Source organism: Lissotriton vulgaris, chromosome 2_1 (assembly GCF_964263255.1).
Source record: "Lissotriton vulgaris chromosome 2_1, aLisVul1.2, whole genome shotgun sequence".
NCBI lineage: Eukaryota > Metazoa > Chordata > Amphibia > Caudata > Salamandridae > Lissotriton > Lissotriton vulgaris.
The window spans coordinates 908141535-908168403 of record NC_141687.1 but is presented as its reverse complement, the minus strand read 5'-3'; the positions used below and the strand labels follow the sequence as shown (position 1 = coordinate 908168403).

The window sequence follows — 26869 nt, the reverse complement described above, 5'->3', positions numbered from 1 at the left end:
ATGTCACAAAAAAATTATAATATTTCACTTCTGTTCTTGTATTTTCATCACAATAAAATACACTAAACATAATCTTCCAAAAAGTTATTTGCAAAAGTTTAAGCTATTGCCATTATAAATGACAATAACTTTTATTTAAGTATTAAATATTGGAAAAAATACAACCCATTCTTATTTTTAATATTAATACATCTAAGTCATGTAAATACAACACATATTGCATTACAATGCTATAGGTGTCACGTTTGCAAAAGTTAACACTATTGGTATTGTAAATGACAAAGTTATTAATTTCGTTATTTTCAAAACAAAAACATAAATAAAAAATGTGTCATTTACAATATTAATACCTCTAACTTTACTAATGCGAGCCCTATTGCATTGCAAACGTATTATTAATAACATTTTTAAAAGATTGTGATTTGTCAGATCAATACATGTAAGACAGGGGGAAACTAAACATGCACCTTTACTAATGCTATAGATTTAACATTTGCTACATTAATAACTATTGGCATTTCAAATAACAAAATTAATACTTTTATAATTTGCAAAACTAACAAAAATTAAAAAATATTTACATTTACCACACCAAAAGCTTAAACTTTTCTATTGCTAGACCTAATGCATTTCCAATGCTTGTTTCAGTAGCCGCAAATATTATTCAGTCATACACAAACAACTTTCATGAATGCTTGCAAAGCGCTCTGAGGCTTCGAAGTCGGAGCGGTTAAAAATGAATCTAAAAAATTGGAAATTGTCCCAGAAAAGAAGCACCACAATATCCACAGCTTGCAGTGTACCCTATCCCGTGACATGCGACCCTTCACCCGAGTGCCCTTGGGTGAGATGTGTTGCTCTCGAGGTTTGGGGGAGGTAGACTCTGGGTCCCTGCGCCCCACATCCCTCGTTTTGACCAAAGAAAGTGAACACGACTTCCAGATGCCTCGCGGGGGTCATCTTGGGGTCCGTAAAGTTCCCTTCGCCCCAGTCTCACTTGCACTGAGCCCGGCCAATGAATCCAAAGGGATAACGGATGCTGTCGTGGGACATTCGCAGTGGCAGAGACACCTCCAGGGCTGGACCATGGGACACAGAGATCCTCTGGTGATGGGACCACAACAGTCACCGAGGACCCTCCAGGATGCCGATCACGAAACAGAAGGCCCCCCCCCCCACCCAACAGACCCCCATCCATCCACACATAATATTAGGGCCCCTCACAGGCTCGCCAAACATGGGTATACACGTCCAATGACAGAGTACAGGGGTGCCGAGGTCCACGCACGCACTTCTTTCTGAACAGTGCCACCCACCCATCCCCGCCACAACCCCCCTTCTCCACACACACACACCCCGTTGGTACTCACAGTCGTGTGACCTTGGGAGCACCCCCAGATCCTCAGCAATGGCCCCTCTGAGCCCGGACAGCAGCGCCCTGGAGCAGTTGAGGGCGCAGCCGCCCCCCAGGCCACATGTGCAGTTAATCGGGCACAGCTGGCACCCCCGGGCGCAAGCCGAGCAGCGGCGGCAGCAGCAGCCAGGGCAGGGAGCAGGCGCCATGTTCCCCGGGTGCAGGCAGCTGCCCAGCTCCAGGACGCATCTCTCCCCTACTGTGCTGCCTGGCATGGCCGCTAGTTGCGTCGCCCCTCAGCCCAGCATCCTTCAGCCTCCACTGCCTCCAGTTCCTCCCCTACCCTCCTCTGCCCCTTCTGCTTCTTCTTTCCCTCAACTTATGTGCTGTGAGAGTGGTATGTGTGAAGGAGAGGCGCGTAGTGTCAAGGGGAGAGGTGCTGTTCATATAGTGTGAGGAAGGGACGGCGTTCTGTGAAAAGCTCCACGATGCAAGTAACAAGAAAACAGACGCGAAAGCAGACACCAACTGAAACAAGTTTGTAAAAGGCACAGGCCGAACAAGTGGATTATGTTTTTAATCAGTCATGTCAACATTCGAGACTACGGTCATTACGATGGGAAAATAGATGTAACCTCAAACTGAAACTATGCCTGCTTGGTATGCGGTTTCATATACTAATAAAATATATAGAAATCCTTGTGTGAACCCTGGAGTGGAAGGCCATTTAGATGCAATGACTATCCATAACAAAATCAGTGTAAATACGCATTGATTTAAGCGGCATCATTGAAGCAAGACAGACCCTTTGCCGTGTTTCAAACTATCACTTCTGCTGCTCATAACCATCTAGCATAGCAGGGTCTGCTTATCATTAACAGTCAATGACTACGAGTCACCTAGTACAACTTTTTCTCACCCGGCACCAGCAGCGCTCTAAATTGGGTATTTAACTACCTCTCACCTAAACTTTACTGTCTACTGGTGGTGCTAATTACATTGTTTAATTTCCCACAAAGTGCGAGTTTATCCCAGTCCTGGGACTAATCTGCTGGCAGAAAAACACAGAGTCTCCTGGGAACCTCCTGCCCTCCCCGTGGCCCTGTGCGCCTTTCCGCTCCATGCCTGCTTCAGGGCTGTCATGAAGAATTTTCTTATCTGCTTGTTAAAATAAACAAGTAGATAAGAAAAGTCTTTACGGCAGCCGCAAAGCAGGCCATGGTGTCCGGAGGGGCTGTCCGAAAAACGGACAGGGTGGCACCCAAAAACACTCATCCATTGAGAAGCCAGCGTTTACCATAAAGGCCGACGCTACCCAATGGAAAGGAGGGGCGGGGCTTAGAGTCCCATTTAGAATTTTTTTTAACAATCTCTCTCGCAGAGGAGGAGCAGCTTCGCTGCCACGCCCATGCGAGACCTAAACAAGGTCATGCAGCAAAAGCAGTAATTTTGCAGAATGGGAGAAGCTACATAAATCTCTTTTACTGTCTCCAATGGAAGTGTCATTACGGTTTTCAATTACAAGAGCATCTGTATTGCAGCTTGTAACACAGCGATTGCCCATAGACAGGAGCTTAAGAACGAGTAGCACATCGTAAACACTTTCAGTTGGACCAAAGATATAGAATTTCAAGCAGGACTCACTGAAGTGAATGGGTTTAAGTCTGGGTTCAGGGATTTCGATCGTTCAAAGACCAGAGTAACTGGGCCTGGCAGCAAATCCTGCAGCAGCTTGTCTGCAACGTTTACGTGGCAGTACCTGTAAGAGTAAAAAAAACACACAAAAAAAGGAAAGTTTACTTCTGAGCGGAAAAAAAACAGAAAAGCAAGATAGAGGTACATTCCAGGCCTCTGATCTATTTCCAAGAGTTTTAACAGACATCCTTTCATTTCCTAAAAAAGCATGCTGTTAAAATGGTAAAAATACTCCAGTATTAGTAGACTTTGATGGACAATGTCAGTATCTGTCTCAGCTTGGCTATGATGAACAAAACGTTGTAATGAATTCTCTTTTCGGAACTGACCTCAACCAATAAAAAAAAAGTATTTTTGTAGTAGCCCTAGAGCTACAATGCAGTAAGTGTTTCGTAAATCACTGCCATAACGGTTTATACCCATGTAAATTTAATAATTTTGTATGAAATATAGCAAATTTTACATACCAAAAGGATGACCGTTCTGCAGCATACTGTTATGCCCTTTTTATGGTCTGGCTTTACAGCACAGCTGTCGCCACCCACATGTTGGAGACCAGAATGCAAATGCTACTTACCAGTATGCATCTGTTCTTGGCATGTAGGGCTGCTGACATTCATATCTGTGCATAGATCGCCGCCTAGTGTTGGGTCCGGATGATTGCACATTGTTGTCCTGGAAGAGTCTTCGAAGTATCACGAGATAGGTGGCTCCTCCCCTGGACTACAGAGCGCATGGGCATCGCCTCCATCCCCAGATTGTTTTTAGCCATTGGCAGAGATGGAGTGAAGTAAGTGAGTGATGACCATGCTATGAGCATATATATATATGAATACTGCAGCTGCTACAGGCGCCGGGGAGGAGGGTGGGCGATATGAATGTCAGCAGCCCTACATGCCAAGAACAGATGCATACTGGTAAGTAGCATTTGCAGTTCGAGGCATGTGGGCTGCTGAATTCATATCTGTGCATAGAATACACAGCAGTCCTCCTATTATTGGCGGCCGCCCGTGCCAGCTGCAGCAGTTTGAAAAAGTGTTTTGAGAACAGCCTGACCAACAGCTGCCTGCTGTTTGGAGTGCACGTCTACACAGTAATGTTTAGTGAAAGTATGTGTGGTAGACCATGTGGCTGCCCTACAAATATCCTGTAAGGGAATGTTACCCAGGAAAGCCATAGAGGCCCCCAACTTTCTGGTGGAGTGGGCTCTTGGTGGAATTGTGAGAGTACGTTTAGCTTTAGCGTAACAGATCTGAATGCATTTCACGATCCACCTAGCGATACCAGCTTTGGAGATAGCGTTACCCTTGTGGTGTGTGGCAAATGCAACGAAAAGTTGCTTGGTTTTTCGAAAATCCTTTGTCCTGTCAATGTAGTACATTAAGGCTCTTTTAACGTCAAGGGTGTGGAGCATCCGCTCCGCCAGCGACTCTGGGTTTTGAAAAAACACTGGCAACTCAATTGTCTGGTTCATGTGGAATTGAGATACAACCTTGGGTAAAAATTTAGGGTTAGTGCGGAGCACTACCCTGTTAGCGTGAACTTGGAAGAAAGGTTCTTGGATGGTGAGTGCCTGCAATTCACTAACCCTCCGTAGCGAAGTAATTGCTACTAAGAAAGCCACCTTCCAAGTCAGAAACTGAAGCTCACAAGAGTGCAGTGGCTCAAAGGGAGGACCCATCAGTCTTGTAAGAACCACATTGAGGTTCCATTCCGGAGCTGGTGGTGTCCGTGGTGGAATGACCCTCTTGAGTCCTTCCAGAAAAGCCTTGATAGCAGGGGCCCTAAAAAGTGATAGGTGCTGCCTTTTCTGAAGGTATGCTGCCATTGCAGACAAGTGAATGCGGATGGAAGAGTACGCCAAATTGCATTGGTACAGGTGGAACAGGTAACAAATGATGTTTTGAATGGAAGCATCCAGCGGGTCAATATTGTGGTTTACACAGTAAACGACAAACCGCTTCCATTTAGCCGCATAACATGCTCTAGTAGTGGGCTTCCTTGCCTCCCGAATGATGTTCATGCAATCGGGGGGAAGATTGAGGTAGCCAAACTCTAGGACTTCAGGAGCCAGATCGCCAGGTTAAGCTGTTGCGGATCTGGGTGCTGAATGTCGCCATCGCTCTGCGTCAGAAGGCTAGGTGTGAGATGAAGCCTTTTGATGCGGTACCACGGAGAGTTCCTGAAACGTGGTGTAGCATGGTTGGCGAGCCCATGTTGGAGCAACCAGGATAAGAGTCATCAAGTGCTGCCTGAGTTTGCGTGCCACTAGCGGTATCAGAGGTGCTGGGGGAAAAGCGTACGCAAATCTGCCTGACCAGTTCATCCACATCGCATTGCCCTGCGATTGCGGGTGTGGGAACCTGGCGGCGTAGCTTTGGCATTTTGCGTTCTCCTTTGTGGCGAACAGGTCTATCTCTGGATGACCCCACCTTTGGAAGTACGGTTGGAGTACCGATGGATGTATCTCCCACTCGTGCATTTGGTGGCTGTGCCTGCTGAGCAGGTCCGCCATCTGGTTGTCTTTGCCCGGGAGATGCTCCGCCATGAGGAAGATGTTCCTCTGAATGGCCCACTTCCACATGCTCTGAGCCAGATGAGACAGCTGCGGAGAGTGTGTGCCCCCCTGCTTCTGAATGTAGTACATGGCTGTCATGTTGTCCGTCCGGATCAACACGACCTTGTTGCACAGATGTACTTTGAATGCCTTCAAGGCCATGAAGATTGCCATCAGTTCTAATACGTTGATGTGCATCTTCCTTTGCTGTAGTGTCCATAGTCCCTGCACTGTGTAGTGGAGTACATGCGCTCCCCATCCTTGGAGAGAAGCGTCCGTTGTCAAGATAATCTGTGGCACAGGCTCCTGGAACGGTCGGCCCTTGCAAAGGTTTTGTGGATTCCACCAATGCAGAGAGTTGTATGCCCGACCGCTCACCAACACTAGGTCTGTCAGTTGCCCATGAGCCTGAGTCCACGGACGTGCTAGGCACTCCTGAAGCGGACGCATATGTAGTCTCGCGTGCGGGACGATGGAGATGCAGGAGGCCATCATGCCTATCAACTGCATGAACACCTTCGCTGGAAGCGAGTGCTGTGGTCTGAATCGTTGGATCAGAGTTTGGATACTGGCGATTCTCACTGAATTCGGCTGCGCAGTGGCTGCCAGAGTGTCTATCGTCGCGCCCAGATACTGCTGTATATGGGCGGGTTGGAGATGGGATTTCGGGTAGTTCAGCGAGAATCCCAGATCGTGCAGGAGATGAATGGTGCGGGACACGTGGTCGGCGCACAGCTGTTCTGACTTTGCCTGAATGAGCCAGTCGTCCAGATAGGATTAGACGTGGACGTTCTGGCGTCGTAGATGCGCCGCCACAGTCGCCAGGCACTTTGTAAAGACTCTTGGCGCTGTGGTGACCCCGAAAGGCAGAACCCTGAACTGGTAGTGCTGGTCCTGGATCGTGAATCTGAGGTACTTCCTGTGTGAAGGGTGCAGGGGAATATGAAAGTATGCATCCTTGAGATCCAGCGTAGCCAGGAAGTCCCCCTGCCGAAGCAGAGGGAGGACCTGCTGCAACGTGAGCATATGGAAGTGCTCCAACAGGATGTACCAGTTGAGGGGCCTGAGGTCCAGGATGGGCCTGAGGGATCCGTCCTTTTTGGGGATTAGAAAGTACAGAGAGTAAACTCCTGTTCCTCTTTCTTGCAGTGGAACGAGCTCTATTGCCCCTTTTTGCAGCATGACTTGAACTTCCTGCTGAGAAAGGAAGTGCTCGCCGGACATAGGACGGTTTCTTGGAGGTATGTTTGGTGGAGTGGAAGTAAGTTCCAGACAGTAACCGTACTGGATAAGAGATCTGACCCACCTGTCCGTGGTGATGGATTTCCACGCGGGCAGGAACTGCTGGAGTCTCCCCCCGACCGGTGTTGTGTGGTCGGGGGGCAGTGACAAGGCGTCACTGTTTGTTGGAGGTGGAGGACCTGGAGCTGTTGTTTCCACGTCCCCTGCCTTTGACGTTGTTGCCTCTGTAACCACCTCTACCTTTGTTAGTGTATGAGGTTTGGGTGTTGCTTTTATAGTACTGCGTGGATTGTGATGCCTGACCCCTTGAGGTGCCTCTGTTACTGGAGCGGCGAAAGGAACCACCCCGAAACTGCTGGGACTAGAGGGCCCCCATAGACTTAGCAGTGTCCGTGTCTTTTTTCATTTTTTCAAGGGTTGCATCCACTTCAGGGCCAAACAGGTGGTCTGGATTAACCGTTTGGTTTAAGATGGTTGTCTGTATATCTGGTTTGAAGCCTGATATCCTAAGCCATGCATGTCTCCGCAGCAACACGCTAGTGTTTATCGCCCTGGAGGCGGTATCAGCCACGTCCAGTGCACATTTGATGGAAGCGTTGGTGATCAGCTTCCCTTCCTGAATCAACATTTCAGCTGCCTCCTTGTACTGATCAGGTAAGTGCTGCAGAAGTGTTTCTAGGGTGTCGTAGTGCGCCCTATCGTAGCGTGCCAGTAGGGCCTGCGTGTTTGAAATGCGCCAAATATTAGCTGCATGCGCAGCAATTTGTTTCCCTGAGGCTTCAAATATTTTTGACTCTTTGTCTGGGGGAGGAGCGTCACCCGTGGTCTGCGAATTCGCCCTCTTGCGTGCGTTGGATACAACCAAAGAGTCCAGTGGCAAGTGTCCCTTGATGTACGTTGGATCTGAGGGCGCTGCCTTGTATTTTTTGTCAATGCGAGGATTGATGACTCGCGCCCGAGTGGGCTCCCTGAAAACCTCCGGCGCGTGCTTTAGCACTCCCTTGAGCATTGGCAATGTCTTGACTGACTTTTCAGCTACTGAGAAAGTGTCAAACAAAAAAATCGACATCCACAGGATCTGAATGTAGGTCGACATCATGATTTGCTTCAGCTCTCTCAATTAGAGCGTTGAAGGCTGCAGAGTCCTCCGTTGGTGAGGTTTTCGCTGCAAAAAGCTGCGGTTCCTGACCCGACTGAGGGTCCTCAGGGTCGCCTCCGGCAGACCAAGGTTCATGTTCCTCCTCTGGATCCGAGTACGCTGGATAATTGTACTCGTCCCCCTCATCTCCGTCACCTTCCCCAGCGTTGGAATGCGTCGGTGAAAGTTCTAAATTCTTGGGAGATGCAGGCTCTATCGGGGCCGAAGTACCCGCAGAGTCCTTCTTGTTTTTTAGTGGAATACGAAAATGTTCCAGCACCGGCTCCGTGGTGATCTTCCTCTTGAGGAGAGACAGCTTCCCGGTATTGGCGTCGATGATGACCTCTCGACGCTCTTCCTCTGCAAGTGGCTGGAGCCGAGGCTTCGACACCACCAATGACGCCTTGGGCGTTGACACCCCCTTCGAGGGCACCCCGGCCCCATGCCTCGGAGCGAAAGCCTTCGGCGTCGTCTTCGGCGGTAGCGTGAAGCGGATAGGCGTCTGCGCCTTTGCCGGCTTCGGTGTAGGCTTCGGCACCACATCCTCTGGTTCGGGAGCCACAGCGTCCTTCCGAATCCGTTGCAGGGACTCCGCGACCTTTTTTGTTAAGGCCGGGGAGGGCTGGACCTGCTCGAGCGATTTCCCCGAGTCCGGAGTCGGGTCGGCGAAAGGCACGGTCTTCGGAGCAGACACATCACCATCCTTGGCCTCGACGGCCGGAGTCGGCGCAGCCAGAGCTTTGGACTCGTTTTGACGCTTCTTCGAAGCTCTCTTCGGGTCATCGACCTCGACACCGGGGTCTTCGGGTCGGCCATCTTGGCGTGGCTCTTGATGTCGGCCATTTTGAATTTCTTAGACATTGAGGCCTCTGGAGCCTTCTGTCCCACCAGTGCGACTTTCACTTTCGGTTTCGATACCGATGGTGTGGACCCCGATGGCTTCACTTTCGTTTTCTTCAACGGGAGTGGCACATCAGAAATGTCCGTGGCCGGGCCCGGAGGCGGGGCTGCTGGACGATTAATGAGGTCTTGGGTAAGGCCCGAAGGCGATCCCTCGACCTGGGCCGTATGGTGGGGGTTGACCCCTGAGTCAGTCTGAGGATGCTCTTCGTCCGAGCTATCCTCCACGGTGGCAATGGCCCCATCGTCGTCCCCTACCTCGTCGACGACTTCATCAAACTCCTCGTCTCCCGCGTCGTAGTCTTCCCCCTCCGACGCAGGGCTAGAGTCCGAAACTTGAAAGACATCGTCGTCTCCAACAAATTCTTCGAAGATGTTGTCCGGCGGGGGCGCCGGGGGTGCCGATAACTGGGCCTGGAGTCTAGCGGCCCGACGAAGCTTGAGAGTCTTCTTACACCGGAACTTTGAGCAGGCCATACACCTGGCCTCATCATGGTCCGGCGACAAACGTTTGTTGCACACTGGGTGCACGTCGAGGTGTGAATACTTTGAGGTGCACACCGGGCACCTTTTAAACGGAGTTCGTTCCATTGAAGTAGTCTGGAGCGTCGTGTAGGCCCGTCCGCGCCGACAGCACGCGGAGGGGCAGCAAGAGTTCGGAGCTGATGAACAGACAAAACCCGAACGAAGACGATACCGACGCTAAGCCTAAAGACCTTTTGGTCTCAAGTTAGGAAAGTTAAACAACTATCGATTCCGACAGAGGGAACCGAAACACATCCGAACCCAATGGCGGAAAAAACAATCTGGGGATGGAGGCGATGCCCATGCGCACTGTAGTCCAGGGGAGGAGCCACCTATCTCGTGATACTTCAAAGACCCTTCCAGGACAACAAAGTGCAATCATCTGGACCCAACACTAGGCGGCGATCTATGCACAGATATGAATTCAGCAGCCCACATGCCTCGAACATACATGTTTTAATTGTGCAGATGTTCTCTGCTTCCACAAAAAAGTGCTTGCCCTCCACACAGCAGTGATCATTTTGTTCATATTTTCCAGCTGCCTAAGCGTGTTCTTTTAGGGGCACACATAGGTTTGGAATGATATTAAAGTGTCTTAAATAACTAACGTATGTTGTTTTTCCTCCGACAGCAGCAGATCGGAGGAGGGCAGTCACTTTCCTACATGGAGTTCTAGGACTAACTTGACAGTGCGATTGTCACCAGACCTTTTAACTGACACAAATATTATTCCACAGTTCTTTGTTTCCACACAAATACATACCTATTTCCATGCTATTTTCTTGTTAGGCTTCACATCACCATACAACATTCCTTTAAAGTCAGACTTGCATTGCCAATGTTGGTTGTAGTCTGTACTATATATGTTCACCAGTTGTGACCTTAGAGGGTGAACTTTGCCAACTCAGTAGTGCGATATTATTGTCAAACCAGATTCCAACCTTCCTACTAGCATACAAGACAGGGCTAAACTACTGCAACCATACTTTTAATAGATTTGTAGCTCGCTGATGACAGCCAAAAAAAGAAAATATACACAACTATTAGGTTATTTTTTCTCGTTTATGGGTGATGTAAATATAAAGTTGAAACACAATTCCAATCAACTTGCCTGCAATAAGAAAATGTCATCACATAAGTTCAGAAACTAAACTATGGCTGACAGATAAACAGTTCTGCTTCTGTAGCAGAATACATTTCATCCCTTCGAAGTGTCTAATGCTCTCCACTATATTCTTACCTGTAAATATCTTCAATGTTCCCAACACATATGGCCAGAGGTTTACTGCCATTGCGTCCTTTCACACTGTACATGTTTTTTATAGACTGAGAGTTCTGGGCGAGACAGGCAAGTCCATAGACGGTGTCAGTGGGGACTCCGATCACCCCTCCCTCCTGCAAAACACGAACGGTTGTGTTTATGATGTCTGTCCAACCTGTAAAGTGGGAACAACAAAAGCCATGTTAGTTATCCAAAAGCATATTGGGCTGGACTGCTTCTCCTCAAGCACTGCAGGCCTTGGCAAGCCATGCCAGAATTAAAACAGATTGAGAACAAAGTGTCAAAATTCCACATAAAAATTCAGGACAAAAGGTACATTTTTACGGACACATTTTAGGACGCGGCACGATTATAAAATGGACAGCTGCCAGAAGTAGAAGTCATAATAGATGTAGGTTCTTTAGTGTATATTACACATTGGCGCACTGAACAAAAATTCACACAGAGCTGGACGTATTGAACAATTTAAAACAAGCATTTGCAATGCAATAGGTCTCGCATTAGGAAAGTTTGAGGTATTGGTATTGTAAATGACAATTTTTTTATTTATGTGTTGGTTTACAAAATGGTGAAATTAATAGCTTTGTCATTTACAATGCCAATAGTTTTAACTCTCGCAAACGTGACACCTATAGTGATGCCGTGGCGTTGAGTGATGCCGTGGCGTTGAGTGGTGTTGAGGGATGCTTTGGCATTAAGGGATGCTGTGGCGTTGAGGGATGCTGTGGCGTTGAGGGATTGTGTTGGAGGGTGGTGTTTGAGTTGGAAGGATGATTTGAGGGATGCTGTGGCGTTGAGGGATGCTGTGGCGTTGAGGGATGCTGTGGCGTTGAGGGATTGTGTTGGAGGGTGGAGTTTGAGTTCGAAGGATGGATTTGGAAGGTGGAGTTTGAATTGGTAGGATGGATTTGGAAGGTGGAGTTTGAGTTGGAAGGATGGATTTGGAAGGTGGAGTTTGAGTTGGAAGGATGGATTTGGAAGGTGGAGTTTGAGTTGTTGAGTGATGCTGTGGCGTTGAGTGATGCCGTGGCGTTGAGTGATGCCGTGGCGTTGAGGGATTGTGTTGGAAGGAGGAGTTTGAGTTGGAAGGATGATTTGGAAGGTGAAATTTGGGGTTGGAGGGTGGCTTTGGATGTAGGATATTGATTTGGAGGGTGGATTTGGATGTAGGATTTTGATTTGGAGGGTGGATTTGGTTGGAGGGTGGATTTGGATGTAGGATTTTGATTTGGAGAGTGGAGTTGGAGGGTGGAGTTGGATTTTGAGGGTGGAGTTGGAGTCAGTAGTTATAGTTTGCGGGTGGCTTTGTAGGGAGTATTTGGATGTTGGGAGTTAGAGGGTGTAGTCGGAGGGTGTAGTAGTGCTTGGATGGTGGATTTTGAGGGTGGATTTTGAGGGTAGAGTGGTGGGCCGATAGAGTGTGAGGTTCTGTGACAATTGTAAGTGGTGTTTTCGACTCACCCGAATATGGTCGAGTCTGGTATCTATGAACCGCAAATGACAAGTTTAGTGGGTGTACGCGTTTTCGCTGTACTAACCTAAACCGTTCGTTTGTTTCGTGGGTTTCTTCATCTGAAACCACGGGTTCCATTTTAGATACGGCATCCATTTTGTTTCTTGCCCTCAAGTAGCCAGCGAACGGACGCTGTCCGCTTCGTGACCCTGGGATTCCCAAACTCTTGCGGAAGACACGTGTTCCTTTGAGGGTGTCTTTATGATGAGGGGGATAACACTGTAAGGCAGAGGGCCCCGCTCGAGGCTCATCTTGCCGTTCCGATCTATTGTCTCCAGTTGTGCATTCATTAGGCACGTCCCCTTTGATCCTTGCAATCGTGTTTCCTGATACCACCCCTTTTTTCACTCTCTTCGATCTGTTCGCTATCCTTGTCTTCCTCTGCACCTGTTTCTGTCTCTTCCTTGATTCGTTTACAGTCAAACGGAATGTACTAATGGTGGGAAGATGTACTTTTACAGTTGGGAACTGCCAAATGCTACTGTAATTATGTTCCGGGCCCTGAATACATGAAAGCGACCCCCTGTGAGATTTACTGTGGGAAGCGGGTTGTAACCTTTTGTCTGTCATGTTATCCTATGACGGAAAATTGTATAACAGGAGCGATCTACAGATACAATTCGAATCAGACTCCGTGAACTTACATGCTATGTACTTCTCGTGACTTCTGTGTTCCCTGCAGTAAATAAACCTTGAATCTTTGACGCCGAAGGAAGTGTCACGTGTCTCTGTTATTTGTACGCCGGAACAGGTAACCCACGAAGGTTTCAGGTGTTATCCCTGGCACCGCTGGGTCTTAGAGAAACCCAGTCCTTCAAGTGGTGGCCCGGTAGAGTGGTGGCACTTAGAGTGGTAGAGTGTTGATGGAGAGAGTGGTAGAGTTGTGGTGGTAGAAGGCGAGAGAGAGAGAGAGAGAGAGAGAGAGAGAGAGAGAGAGAGAGAGAGAGAGAGAGAGAGAGAGAGAGAGAGAGAGAGAGAGAGGCGGTAGAAGGCTGCACTGTGTGAGAGAGAGTGAGAGAGTGAGAGAGAGTGAGAGTGAGAGAGAGTGAGAGTGAGAGAGAGTGAGAGAGTGAGAGAGTGAGAGAGTGAGAGAGTGAGAGAGTGAGAGAGAGAGAGTGAGAGAGTGAGAGAAAGAGAGAGAGAGAGAGTGGTAGAGTTGTGGCGGTAGAAGGCTGCACTGTGTGAGAGAGAGAGAGTGAGAGAGTGAGAGAGTGAGAGAGAGTGTTGATGGAGAGAGTGGTAGAGTTGTGGCGGTAGAAGGCTGCACTGTGTGAGAGAGAGAGTGAGAGAGTGAGAGAGTGAGAGAGCGAGAGAGTGAGAGAGTGAGAGAGTGAGAGAGTGAGAGAGAGAGACACTGACTGTGCTTTGATGTGAGGGTGTATATGTTTGTTTGCTTGTGATTCCATATGTGTGTGTGGGTGCAGAAGTTTGATAATTGGATGTTTTCTGAGAAGGGCTATTATCATGTGTGCTACGTACAAACAATGTACCAGAAATAAGAGGCCAGGAAGACTTACAAGACAGTCTTAACAAAAGTGAAAAAAGACTGGGCTGAAAATCGCTGGGGACAAATTTGAGATGCCTGCCAGAAGAAAGATTACCAACAAATTAGATTGCTGGTCACAAGAGGAGAGGCCGAAAGACGGAGGCTGCCTGATAGCAGCATCTCAGTAGCTAATTGACTCTCTATAATGTACGCACTTGCACGTTGATGGTCGTAACAACTGAATAAAGTTAAATATGATAATGATGGCAATATTTTTTATTTTTGCATCACATCACTGTACTTCGGTATCTGACAAAAAGGATGCAGCAACAATCGAAATACAAAACGTTTTTTGAAAATAGACCATAAATTCTTTGGCCAACACGATACATTGACAAATTGTTTATATTAAAAAAATAAAAAGCTAAACATGCGAGTGCCACTACGTCTGGCAGGCAGAGGGCTGGTTGAGGTCTGCTGACTGCAGGGACATCTTGTGCTTATTCTATAAACCGAATGAACTGAAAAATAAATTATTGCTGCTCCTGGAGAGTGAGGCGGAGTTACATTTTGTTCTTTTTATACATTATGATTTTAATTGTGTCTGGAAATATAACACTTATTACATTTTGAGGCTTGTGGTAAGGTGGCATGATTGGAATCCTCAAGTAAACAAATGCACATATTTTTCTGCAAGAGAGATATGAGTTCCGTAACAGATATGGCCTCTCTGGCGCTACAATGAACAAAGCAATCCGTAAAGAGCTGCTTCGCTCAGGTTCCTCCAACAATGCAGTGCAGGAGAGATATTTAGAGGAGTCACCGGTTGTGGAAATAATAAAGGAAGGAGGGGAGCCACCTGAAATGAAGCTTTTGGAGGAATTGACGTCTCCAGTCCCACAATCCTGTATGAAATATCTGCATACGCACAAATCCTGTACGAAAGTACAAGCTCATATTTTATTACTCACAGGAATTCAATATTCTGATTCGTTCTTACTCTAGGTTTTTAGATCATAATTAAAGGTCGTAGTAAGCATTAAGTGAAGGTAAACTAAAACCAGCTGTGTCATAAAATAGCTTCGGGTCACAGTGCCAACTTGATGCCGCTGAGCTCCTTAACCAATTGTAGTCTACCTCTGAGGACGACTTAGGGCAGCCTTTTATAGAGTTTCTCTTGTTGTGACAAATGGCAATGGAGATCTGCAGCCTCCTATGAGTGCATCGTAGATTGAAATGTGAAGAAGCGCCAAAGACACGCAGGAAACAAATGAAAGCGAGGCATTGGGAATCTCCTTGCAGCCTCCTACGCATTCAGCGTAGATGGAAAGGTAAAGAAGCACCAAAGACAGAGTAAACAACAAAAGCGAGGTATCGGGAATATCCCTTCAGCCTCCTGTGCGCGCACCATAGATGGAAATATCAATAAGCGCAAAAGACACGCAGGATACAATAACAACAATGGTGAAATTTGAGAATAGAGTAAAAAAAAATTAAAAGCGGCTGCGAAATGAAATGAAAAGCGGCCGCGAAATGCTCTCGGCATTGTGGTGGCGGGGGGCGCATTCCTTTGAAGTGTGAAGCAGGGGGCGGAGGAGCGGATCCCTTTGAAGTCTGGAGCAGGGGAGGCTCGAGCATATGGGGTGTAAAAAAAATGTCTTCGGAGATTGCTGTGGCGGGTCTGATGCAATGATGCGAGGCAGGCGGCTCGGGGAGCAAATGGCAAGCGCGTGCATGGGCACATGCACTGGGCGCAATCCACCTGGTTTAGCTTTCGTGGATCCAACTATATAAGTCTCGACATCTGTAATGCGCAAGCGCATTGGCAGAGGTCGAGACCAAAAAACTAGCAAAGATTTAAACTAGAAGCAGAATTTGACCACTGACCTAAAGGAAAGTTTTCATCATTCCACCTCAGTACCATAAATGATAGATAGTGGCAGAAAAAGCACTGTGCTGCTGAACTTAGACTTTGAGTTCCCAGACAGTAGCACTACCAGAGAGTGCGAAACAGAGAGAGAAATTGTGGTAAGAAAGAAGGAGATGGCATATACAGAGAGGGAAAGACAGAAAGTTGGAATAGTGGGAGCGGAAAGTGAGAGAAGAGGGAAGCAAGCCAGGATCTACCAGCTGAGATGGGAAAAGAACAGATGGTTAAAAGAGAATCACAGAAGAAGGTGGAGTAGACAATGGAGCGAAAAACAGATACAGAAAGATGCTGAGGGTGACAGAGAACTGGTTTAAAAGAGAAAAAGGGTAGTTGGGGCTTATAAAAGCAGAGGGAGAGGAAACTGAGAGAATGAATGTGGGGGAGCCGGGAGAGAGGCAGAGATAAATGGTAAGGTACTAGAGAGGAGGTAACAGACTGAAGAGTGAACTGAGAAAGGAAGAGGTTGAATAGGGAATGAACAGAGAGGATGTGAGGGTTCACTTTGGAACTTGCATGTCAGAGTTTTCAATTCCAATGTGCCAAATCTTTCAAAATATGGTGCTGTTCTGCTCTTTCACGCAACGCATCACAGCAACTTCGCTTACTGTGCTGTATTGCATAAATTGTTAGTAAATATGCCCCTCAATTAATAAGAGCAGGTTTCCAGACGTAGATTTTGCCCTGGACCTTGTACAGCGCTAAGCTGCCTTTAAGAAAGTGTCACGCTACTGACCTAACATATACATTCAGACATAAAATCACTGTTTGTTAAGAAAAGGCTATTTTTTAAAGAATGAGGGGAAAATCCATCCAAGATTCCAACCCAGAGCATTTGTCTGGCAATGGAAGATTTTGGGATTAAAACACACTAGTCATGCTATGTTAAGCTTTTCAAATTATGCTCCTCCTGCGCCATTAACTCAAAATGTTGAAATAAAAACATAAAGTTTACAGAAACAAGTATTACAATTGAATGAAATCCCTCCGTTCATAGGCTATACCTTTCTACTAGTCCATTCCAAAATCAGCTCCTGAAGTGCTTTTGCTTTAGGGCCTGGGGCACCGCACAGGCTGCAGGAACAATAGTTACGCCTAGTGGTGGACGAGCATACAAATAACTAGGGCGGCCAAGCCAGGCCATGGGCTTCTTTCAGCTCTTAGAGCCAGTGCACAAGCCGAGACGTGATACCGTTTGCCATGTAAAACAAACATCACGTAAAATATTCTGAAATCTCTTCATAATTAAAAACAAGCATTTGCAACGCAATAGGTCTCGCATTAGGAAAGTTTGAGCTATTGGTATTGTAAATTACACATTTTTTATTTATGTTTTGTTTTTGAAAATAGCGAAATTAATATCTTTGTCATTTACAATGCCAATAGTTATAACTTTCGCAAATGTGACACCTATAGCATTTGTAATGCAATATGTGTCGTATTTACGTGACTTACATGTATTGATCTTACAAATAACAATGGCTTTAAATTTTTTGTAATAATTAATACTTAAATAAAAGTTATTGTAATTTATAATGGCAATAGCTTAAACTTTTGAAAATAACTTTTGTGAAGATTATGTTCAGTGTATTTTATTGTTACGAAAATCCAAGAACATAAGTAAAATATTAACATCTTTTTGTTACATTTGTAATAAAGCTTGAAATATTGAGAACACATTTGAACCAGTTGTTGTTGAATGGTTGCACAGATTGATGCTGTGGTGGCGCGGAGTGATGTTGTGATGGCGAACGAGTGATGCTGTGGTGTTCAGTGATGCTGTGGTAGCGCATAGTGATGTTGTGGTGCCCCGGAGTGATGCTGTGGTAGTGCTGAGTGTTGCATAGTGATGTTGTGGTGCCCCGGAGTGATGCTTGTGGTGGTGCTGAGTGATGCTGTATGCTATGCTATGTTTTGTTTTGCTATCCTAGGTTTTGTTTTGTTATGCTATGCTTTGCTATTGTATGCTTTGATTTGCTATGCTGTGTTTTGTTATACTATGCTATATTTTGTTATGCTGTGCTATGCTATGTTTTGCTATGCTATGCTATGCTATGATTTTTATGCTATGCTTTGCTATGCTATGCTATGTTTTGTTGTGTTTTATTATGCTATGCTTTGTTTTGCCATGCTATGTTTTGTTGTGTTAAGCTATGCTATGTTTTGCTATGTTTTGTTAAGCTATGCTATGTTTTGTTATGCTATATGTTGTGTTTTGTTATGCTATGTTTTGTTATGCTATGCTGGTGAGGGTGTATGAGGGGGTATGAGGGTGAGGGAGGGTGAGGGGTTGTGAGGGGGTGTGAGGGTGTGTGGGGGGTGAGAGGGGGAGTGAGTGATGGGGAGGGGGCTGAGGGGGAGTGAGGATGAGGGGGGTGTGAGGGAGCGAGGGGTGAGGGTGAGGGTGTGTGGGGGTGAGAGGGGGACTGAGTGATGGTGAGGGGGGCCGAGGATGAGGGGTGTGAGAGCGAGGGGGTGTGAGGGAGCGAGGGGGTGTGAGGGAGCGAGGGGGTGTCGGGGTGTGTGAGGGTGTTTTGTTATGCTATGCTTTGTTATGCTGTGCTGTGTTTTGTTATGCTACGTTTTGTTATGCTATGTTTTGCTATGCAATGTTTTGCTATGCAATGCTATGTTTTGTTATGCTATGCTATGTTATGATATGCTATGTTTTGTTGTGTTTTATTATGCTATGCTTTGTTTTGCTATGGTATGTTTTGTTATGCTATGCTTTGTTGTGTTTGGTATGCTATGCTATGTTTTGCTATGCTATTATATGTTTTGCTATGCTATGTTTTGTTGTGTTTTGTTAACACCTTAGCTGCGTGTAAACATTTCTCCCCAGTGCTGCGCTGTCCATTAGAACTAGTGCTGAATGGACGTTCAATGGTCGTGCGCAGCACTGGGGAGGTAGCGCTGCTGACGACCATTGGCCGTCAGCAGCACTTAAGGGGTTAAGCTTTGCTATGTTTTGGTGTGTTTTGCTTTGTTTTGTTATGCTATGTGTTATGTCGTGCTTTGTTTTGCTATGCTATGCTTTGTTTTGCTATGCTATGCTTTGTTATGTCTTGTTTTGCTAGGTCTTGTTTTGCTAGGTCTTGTTTTGCTAGGTCTTGTTTTGCTAGGTCTTGTTTTGCTAGGTCTTGTTTTGCTAGGTCTTGTCATGCTAGGTCTTGTCATGCTAGGTCTTGTCATGCTAGGTCTTGTCATGCTAGGTCTTGTCATGCTAGGTCTTGTCATGCTAGGTCTTGTCATGCTAGGTCTTGTCATGCTAGGTCTTGTCATGCTAGGTCTTGTCATGCTAGGTCTGGTCATGCTAGGTCTGGTCATGCTAGGTCTTGTCATGCTAGGTCTTGTCATGTTATGCTATGCTATGTTTTGTTTTGCTATCCTATGCTACGCTCTGCTTTGTTATGCTATGCTATGTTTTGCTATGTTTCGCTTTGCTATGCTATGTTCTGTTTTGTTTTGCTATCCTATGCTTTGTTTTGTTATGCTATGCTGGTGAGGGTGAGTGAAGGGGTGAGTGAAGGGGTGAGTGAAGGGGTGAGTGAAGGGGTGTGAGGGCGAGGGGGGTCTGGCGTAGGGAGGGTGAGGGGGTGTGAGGGTGAGGGGGTGTGAGGGTGAGGGGGTGTGAGGGTGAGGGGGTGTGAGGGTGAGGGGATGTGAGGGTGAGGGGATGTGAGGGTGAGGGGATGTGAGGGTGAGGGGATGTGAGGGTGAGGGGATGTGAGGGTGAGGGGATGTGAGGGTGAGGGGATGTGAGGGTGAGGGGATGTGAGGGTGAGGGGGATGTGAAGGTGAGGGGATGTGAAGGTGAGGGGATGTGAAGGTGAGGGGATGTGAAGGTGAGGGGATGTGAAGGTGAGGGGATGTGAAGGTGAGGGGGTGGGTGAGGGAGGGTGAGGGGTGGAATGGTGAGGGGGGTGTGAGGGTGAGAGGATAAGGGGGTGTGAGGGTGAGAGGATGAGGGGGTGTGAGGGTGAGCGGGGTGTGAGGGGAGTGTAAGGGTGAGGGAGGGTGAGGGGGTGTGAGGGTGTGAGGGTGAGGGGGTGTGAGGGGGTGTGAGGGAGGGTGTGTGTGAGGGTGAGAAGTTGGGTGAGGGGTGTGTGAGGGTGAGGGGATGTGAGGGTGAGGGGATGTGAGGATGTGAGGATGTGAGGATGAGGGGATGTGAGGATGAGGGGATGTGAGGATGAGGGGATGTGAGGGGATGAGGGTGAGGGGGGGTGTGAGGGTGAGCTGGGTGAGGGGGGGGTGTGAGGGTGAGCTGGGTGTGAGGGGAGTGTAAGGGTGAGCTGGGTGTGAGGGTGAAGGGGTGAAGGGGGTGAGGGGAGTGAGGGGGTTGAGAGCATGTGAGGGGTGTGTGAGGGTGAGAGGGTGGGTGAGGGTGGGTGAGGGGGAGTGAGGGGGAGTGAGGGGGTGTGTGAGGGTGAGGTGGTGTGTGAGGGGGATGTGAGGGTGAGGGGATGTGAGGGTGAGGGGATGTGAGGTGGGGTGAGGGGATGTGAGGGTGAGGGGATGTGAGGGTGAGGGGATGTGAGGGTGAGAAGGTGGGTGGGGGGTGTGTGAGGGGAGTGTGAGGGTGAGGAGGTGTAAGGGGGATTGAGTGTGAGAGGGGGTGTGAGGGTGAGGGGGTGTGAGGGTGAGGGGGTGTGAGGGTGAGGTGGGTGAGATTAGGGTGAGGGGGTGTGAGGGTGAGGTGTGTGAGGGTGAAGGGGTGCGAGGGTGAAGGGGTGCGAGGGTGAAGGGGTGCGAGGGTGAAGGGGTGCGAGGGTGAAGGGGTGCGAGGGTGAAGGGGTGCGAGGGTGAGGGGGGTCAGGGGGTGAGAGCGTGTGAGGGGGTGTGTGAGGGAGGCTGAGGGCGGGTGATGGGGGGTGAGGGGTGTGAGGGGGTATGAGGCTGAGGGGGGGTGAGGGGGTGTGAGGGGGAGGTGGTGTGAGGGAGGCTGAGGGTGGGTGAGGGAGTGTGAGGGTGAGGGAGGGTGTGTGTGAGGGGTAAGGGGGGTGTGAGGGTGGGTGAGGGTTAGGGGGAAGTGAGGGTTAGGGGGAAGTGAGGGTTAGGGGGTGTGAAGGTTAGGGGGTGTGAAGGTTAGGGGGGTGTGAAGGTTAGGGGGGTGTGAAGGTTAGGGGGGTGTGAAGGTTAGGGGGGTGTGAAGGTTAGGGGGGTGTGAAGGTTAGGGGGGTGTGAAGGTTAGGGGGTGTGAAGGTTAGGGGGGGGTGAGGGGGTACGAGGGTGAGGAGGTGCGAGGGTGTTTCTGTACTGTCTGAATATATGCCCGTGTTTTGCGGAGTTGTAGACTTGTTCCCTGGGTGCACGTGTTTGGGTGGCCGTTCTTTGTGCAATCGACATAAGTACTCCCGGAGGACCTTACAAGGTCAGTGGGTGGTAGCCTTTCAAGCCCTCGTTTCTAGTTGTGCATGGCTGTGTTTTGGGTGGCGTTAAGAGCGCAAATCATCCTCTATGTTGCTGTAGCGTTTTGCAGTTGTGATCAATGTGTGCTGTAAAAAAGACAGGCGGGCGTCTTTTTTGCCCGGCATTGTTTAGTGTTATGTACACTCCTCGAAGGCGGATGCAGACAGGCGTTTTGAAAACTTGTGGTCCAGTTGTGGTTGATGCGGAGATTCATTTCTTGTTATTAAAACCTGTTTTGATGGTGATCGCCCAGTTGTAGACCGTGGGTGCCTTTCTGCTGAGCTCTGAGGGCATCGGAAGAGAGCGGCTCCTTCCCACTGTGATTAAACAAACATATGTCCTTTTTTTGTTGACGTACTTTGGATGGAAGCCCTGGAGCGATGGCGCTTGAGGCCGCACGGGGAGGACGAGGCTCTGGGATGGGCAGGCGGCTGAAGCTTTCACAATAAAACATGGCCACTAGATGGCAGGGAGTATCCACCACATTAAACAAGCATGCAGTCAGGCTGATGCAAAGAAGCCTCTCGGAGCAGTGAAAAACAAGCTCTCGGCATTGCGTGGAGGGGGGGGGAGCGGAGCGGATTCCTTTGAAGTCTGACTGAGGGGAGGGGCGGGGGACGGATCCTTTGAAGTCTGATGCCGAGGCTCACAAGCTGCTGATAAATCGTGTGTGATGTGATGTGCACGCGCTCTCACACATGCACTGTATCAAATCCGCTGTTTGGGGTGACTTTTCGGAAGCCTACTATAATCTCGCCTACCATCCCTACGGGATGGAATAGACGAGACCTAAAAAGTGTATTTAACATGTGGAAGCTTTCATGTGACCACATCATATTATAGCACTGCACTGAGAAGTACTCATTAAAAGTGATAGTTTTTAACCCCTTCGCTGCTGATGACGAGCTCAGCTCGTCATCAGCCACGGTGGTCGTATGCGGACGACGAGCTGAGCTTGTCATGTAAAGCGGCTTTTCGTAATTTGCCGCACACAGCGGAAAAAGCCGCCGCAGCGATGCGGTTAAACATGAGTTTAGAACCATTGCTGCCCCCCAGCCATCCTCAACCAACAGTGCCATTAGTAAAGTAAAAAGCAAGACAGCTGTCATGTAAACCCTTTATGTGGCCTTGATTGTTATAGAAAGAGCAACATTATAATCAAATAATCCACCCACAATAGGGTTTTGTATAGCTGGTATTCTAAACTAGTGTATTTGAAGGTGCCTTCATATGCGAAAGTGATGAAAAAGGGGTGTTGGCAGAATAAAATATTTGCCAGAGATCACAAAATTAGGTTAAGGGGAAGCCACGATTAATCCAGGTTTTGTGGTTTCACTTTGTACAAATCAGCCACTAAATAGGTATACATTAGTCTTGCCATTTTATCTCGGGTGCTAATGCTTTATTTTAAGCTCTTTGTGCATTAGGTTTGAACAAGGGTGGTAGGCAGAAGCCATATGAAAGCTACGCTCGTTATAGGTTTGAGGTTCCAATAGGACCTCAGGGTGAGCCAGGCTTCAGGCTTGAGCTATCATCCAGTACTGCCAACATTCCGCTTGCTGCCTGTAGCTAGAAGAGCAAAGTTCAAGACACTCTGCATCATTCACAGAGCCTTCCAAGGAAAAGGACCACTATACCTACACTCCTGGCTCGCACCATGGATCATCATACCACCTTACTATAATAAAACCATAGAAGGTGTGCATTTCTCGATACAAACAACCAAGCTCTGGAAGTTACCATTAGCCAAGACAAGCTAACTACATCATAGAACATCACTGGGCTAGAAGAATAATAGTGCATTGCACCTTAAAGTACAATCTACAGTCCACATATGTGGAGCAGACTAATCAGTGTTTATAACTTACCTGAATGTAGAAAGTTAAAGGGTTGACCTTTGGCAATCCTGGGTATTATATAGTTATGTCCATAAATATGTAACAGCCCGGCCTGCATTAATGCCATAACACTTAACAGCCAGGCAACCATTTGTAGGTCAAACAGGCTTTATAACAATTTCCTTATATTGCTTCACCCTCTTAAACTCACATTAGACAGAACCCCCAGGGATCACGCCCATCACCCTGTACTGTACCAATTGATAGCAATAAACCCCCTATCACCAACTGGACAGACATTTAACAAGTGAAGAGATCTAACTAAGGCATATAATTAAGTCCACCACTGCAAGTCCCAAACATTTCTAAATATGTTCACTTCTTCACATCTAACAATGACAAATATATATAGGATGAAAGTAGCAAATTACATCCCAACAGATCTCCCCACCATCTCTCCCTCCAATTCATGCCTGCTCAGGACCATAAACTTTAAAACTAAACCTCTCAGAATGGACAACCTAGCGTGGTAACCAGCTAAGTGAAATATGACCATAACAAATATCACAAAGGGACCTGTTGAAAGCTGTAAGCTTACTGAAAACCATAAAGTGCATACCTATCTCTCACACTTCTTCATCCATCACACTGCTAAACGAGGCATTCCATTAAAAAGAGAACAGCACTTCGTTGTCATCAAATACAACATTGAAAATCTTTCCTCATAAGATCAAAGACAACCTTCCAACCACACACCATCCATGGTGTAGCATGCGACCCATGTAGGCAGGCACTTCATTCAGGGAATTAAATGGGGTGGGTCCATCCGGAGCCCAGATCAGGCAGCAATTAAAAGCGGATATTAAAACTGCTCCCACCAGGCCCTACAGTCATGTCCTTAACTTTACAGGCAAAAACACTGATCAATTTCTTAACAACAGCCATAAAAACTATTTAAGGTAAACCATGTTAGTGATGTAATTCCTGCTCACACTACACGTTTTACTTAATATTGCAATCAGTAAGAGAGTCAGGTTTTTCAATTATGATGCGTTTCTGTCGAGGTTTTTTTATGCAGCATATTACTCATGTATACTATGTACGGAGTAACCTGTAGGCGCCTGTGAGGGTTGTGGGTAGGTGTTTATTAAATGTCATGATTGGGAGTTCTGTAGGGGAGGCTGAAGGCACTGCAAGTTTCTCACAGTGCCTGTCAGTTGGTCATAAATGTGCCCAAAATACACGTTCATCCGAATCCTGTCCTCTCTGTAGTGTGCCAGGTATAATTGTGATACTCTGCGAAAGTGTGTGAAGGAGATACACAGCTGTCAAAATATTGACATGGTTAAAGCAAAATAAAATGCAGCACTTACAGAAAAGCTATGGGGCAGATTTATGTTAACTGGCGCATCCCCAGGGATGCGCCAGTTAATGTGCGCCTCAGTGCGCCACAGCTCCGCCACCCACGGTGCACCGCATTTACAATGCAGCGCACCATGGGGCAAAAACGGCACAGATGTGTGACGCATCTGTGCCGTAAAGGTGGCGCATTGCTGGAGTTGCGTCGCAAGCGCGACGCAGCTCCAGCAAGGCTCCAGCAAGGCTCGGGGTGCCCCATCTTCACAATGCTGCGTCAAGACCTACACCTGCTTCAAGCAGGCGCAGGGTTTTGACGCAGCATTGGCCTGAAAGTGACGGAGTGAAATCTCAGATTTCACTCAGCCACTTTCAGGAGGCGTTCCTGCGCAGGAAGCCCCCCTGCGCAGGAACGCCTCCTTATGGCGCAGGGCTTTACAACGTGACGCATCTCCTAGATGCGTCACGTTGTAAATAGGGCGCATTGTTTACGCCGCCATTGCGTCAAATAAAGTGACGCAATTGCGGCGCAAAGAGGCGCAAGGGCCTCATAAATCTGCCCCTAAGTGTTTAGTGTGTAGGGAGTAGTTAAGTAAAGTAGATGCAATTAAGTACATGCAGGGGTATAAAAACTGTGCTAAAGAGGAAAAAGCTGAGATGTGAGATATGCAGGTATAGGATTTCCTCAAAGCTGTGGTGAGATAAAGGGCACCAGTGTCTGAGTAACTGCAAATGAAAGCGGTGTGATACAAGCAGTGGCAAAGCCAAAAGACTGGGCTCGTTTTAGTGCATATTTCGTTACTGTGACATGTTTAGATCAGTGCTTTAAATGGGCCATACTCACATGTACTGGCACTTCTTATTTTTATCACTCGGAGTACCGGCATTTCTCTACTGCTGTGAATAGTACTGGTACTCATGAAAGCGTAGGCCATTGGCCTCTAGTGGTGGTAGCTTGTCTCTGACAGCCCAAACACTTTTATAGCCCTGAGCTGAGCCCCCGCTGACTATTCAGCGTGGGCTCATTTGCATGATATCCGGGTGTTCGCCATCATGCTGTGTTGCAAGGAATCGAGGCAGGCCAGTGATTGCACAATGAGAAAAGCCATGGGAGGTAAGGAGGTTAAAAGGGCTTTAATCCCACCTGATTTGTACGAGTGTCTGCTTATGTTTGTCTGTTTGGCTGCTTGTGTGTGTGTGTGTGTGTGTGTTATTGTGTGAGAGAAATATTACAAAATAAGTAAATGTTAAAATATCACTGTTTGACTTTCGTTTTGTATAACGAATCAACCTGTTTTGTTTATAGAAACAAATTTGTGTTTTGCTACGTGTTGCAACTTTTTTTTAAGTCAATAAGCTTTGCATGTCTTGCCTTTAGCCCCGCCCCCTCACCACATTTAAATGAGTGCCGTCACTATTTTTTCCCCATTTAAAGCACAGGGTTGGATGCAATAATCGAAATCTCACAGAGTGGGACCAAAATACTGGTTCACTATGGGAAGCAGAGGATTTTACTTTAAAATTAGGTCTTAGGTAACGCCTGCACTTGAGCGCCCTCCTCTATCCACAAGATAGAGCTCAGTATGACCTCAAGATCAGCCCAGGGATCCTGCATGCTGCTTCCCCCACCAAGATACAGTCTACTACCACTATGGACATCTCCAACTCGAGGATCCCTCCAAACCCAAGACCGCCACCCTTGAGTGCAACACCACCTGAACACCTGGCTTAAGGATGGCAAGAATTTCCTGCTCTGTAAATATGTATTATATAATTCAAAATTTGCTAACATTCGTGCCAAGAATTTTCAATTCTATTAAGGACAAGGAGGCGAGGATTATGCTTAGTCTCATTTCTTTACTGACACATAGCAGCCAATCACATTACAGTAAAGAAAAAACAGAGAAATACGTCATGTATGAACCTAGGGCAACCATAGAGTACACCCATCGTATATAAACAGTCTCAGAGGTAACCACTTCCTCTTTCTTTGTCCAAATCCAGTAGGAAGAACCAATTGAACATCAGAAAACCACGGAGAACATCATCCGAAAGGGCCAAAATCCGAACGAGGAGGAGGAGGAACTTCCAGAAGCCACAAGAACAGAAGCAGTCCAACGAGAAGAAGAAACTCGCAGCAGAACTTCCATAAAGGCGGAGCCGGAGCAACTTCATTTGGGATCAGAACCTGAAAAGAGACACAAAGCCGTAATACACATCCTGTGTAATCATGAGCAAATAAAGGGTGGGTAGAGCAAAATCAAAGCATTCATTACATTGCATCAGGAAAACACTATGAAGCATTGCATAGTAACAATATAATAGATATATGCATATACAAAGGGTGGGATAATCCTCGCCTCCTTGTCCTTAATAGAATTGAAAATTCTTGGCACGAATGTTAGCAAATTTTGAATTCTATTTCAGGACAGGAGGCTCCGATTATGCTTGTTCAAAGCTCGTCCACCACAACAGAAGCAACAGTAGGAACAGGCTTGAAATAGAATGTCTTAAACACTGAATCTGAGGACCAATCAGCCGCTTTCATAATGTCACATAAAGAGACCCCCAATGAAAAAGCCTTAGAGGCCATGGCTCCCCGAGCCGAGTGAGCACCAAAAACAGAAACATCAATGCCCGCTTC

The 26869-nt window shown here is 47.3% G+C and overlaps 1 protein-coding gene across 1 annotated transcript in view; it reads right to left on the bottom strand.

The window, feature by feature from the left end:
• Positions 1–26869, bottom strand: part of YRDC (yrdC N6-threonylcarbamoyltransferase domain containing) — an 82210-nt gene that overhangs the window by 49508 nt on the left and 5833 nt on the right. The window contains exons 2-3 of the mRNA XM_086956445.1: positions 10652–10847; positions 2999–3113 (exon numbers count right to left, since the gene is read on the bottom strand). Of these exons, the coding sequence (XP_086812571.1) occupies positions 2999–3113; positions 10652–10847 (311 nt within the window). The remainder of the gene's footprint in view (positions 1–2998; positions 3114–10651; positions 10848–26869) is intronic.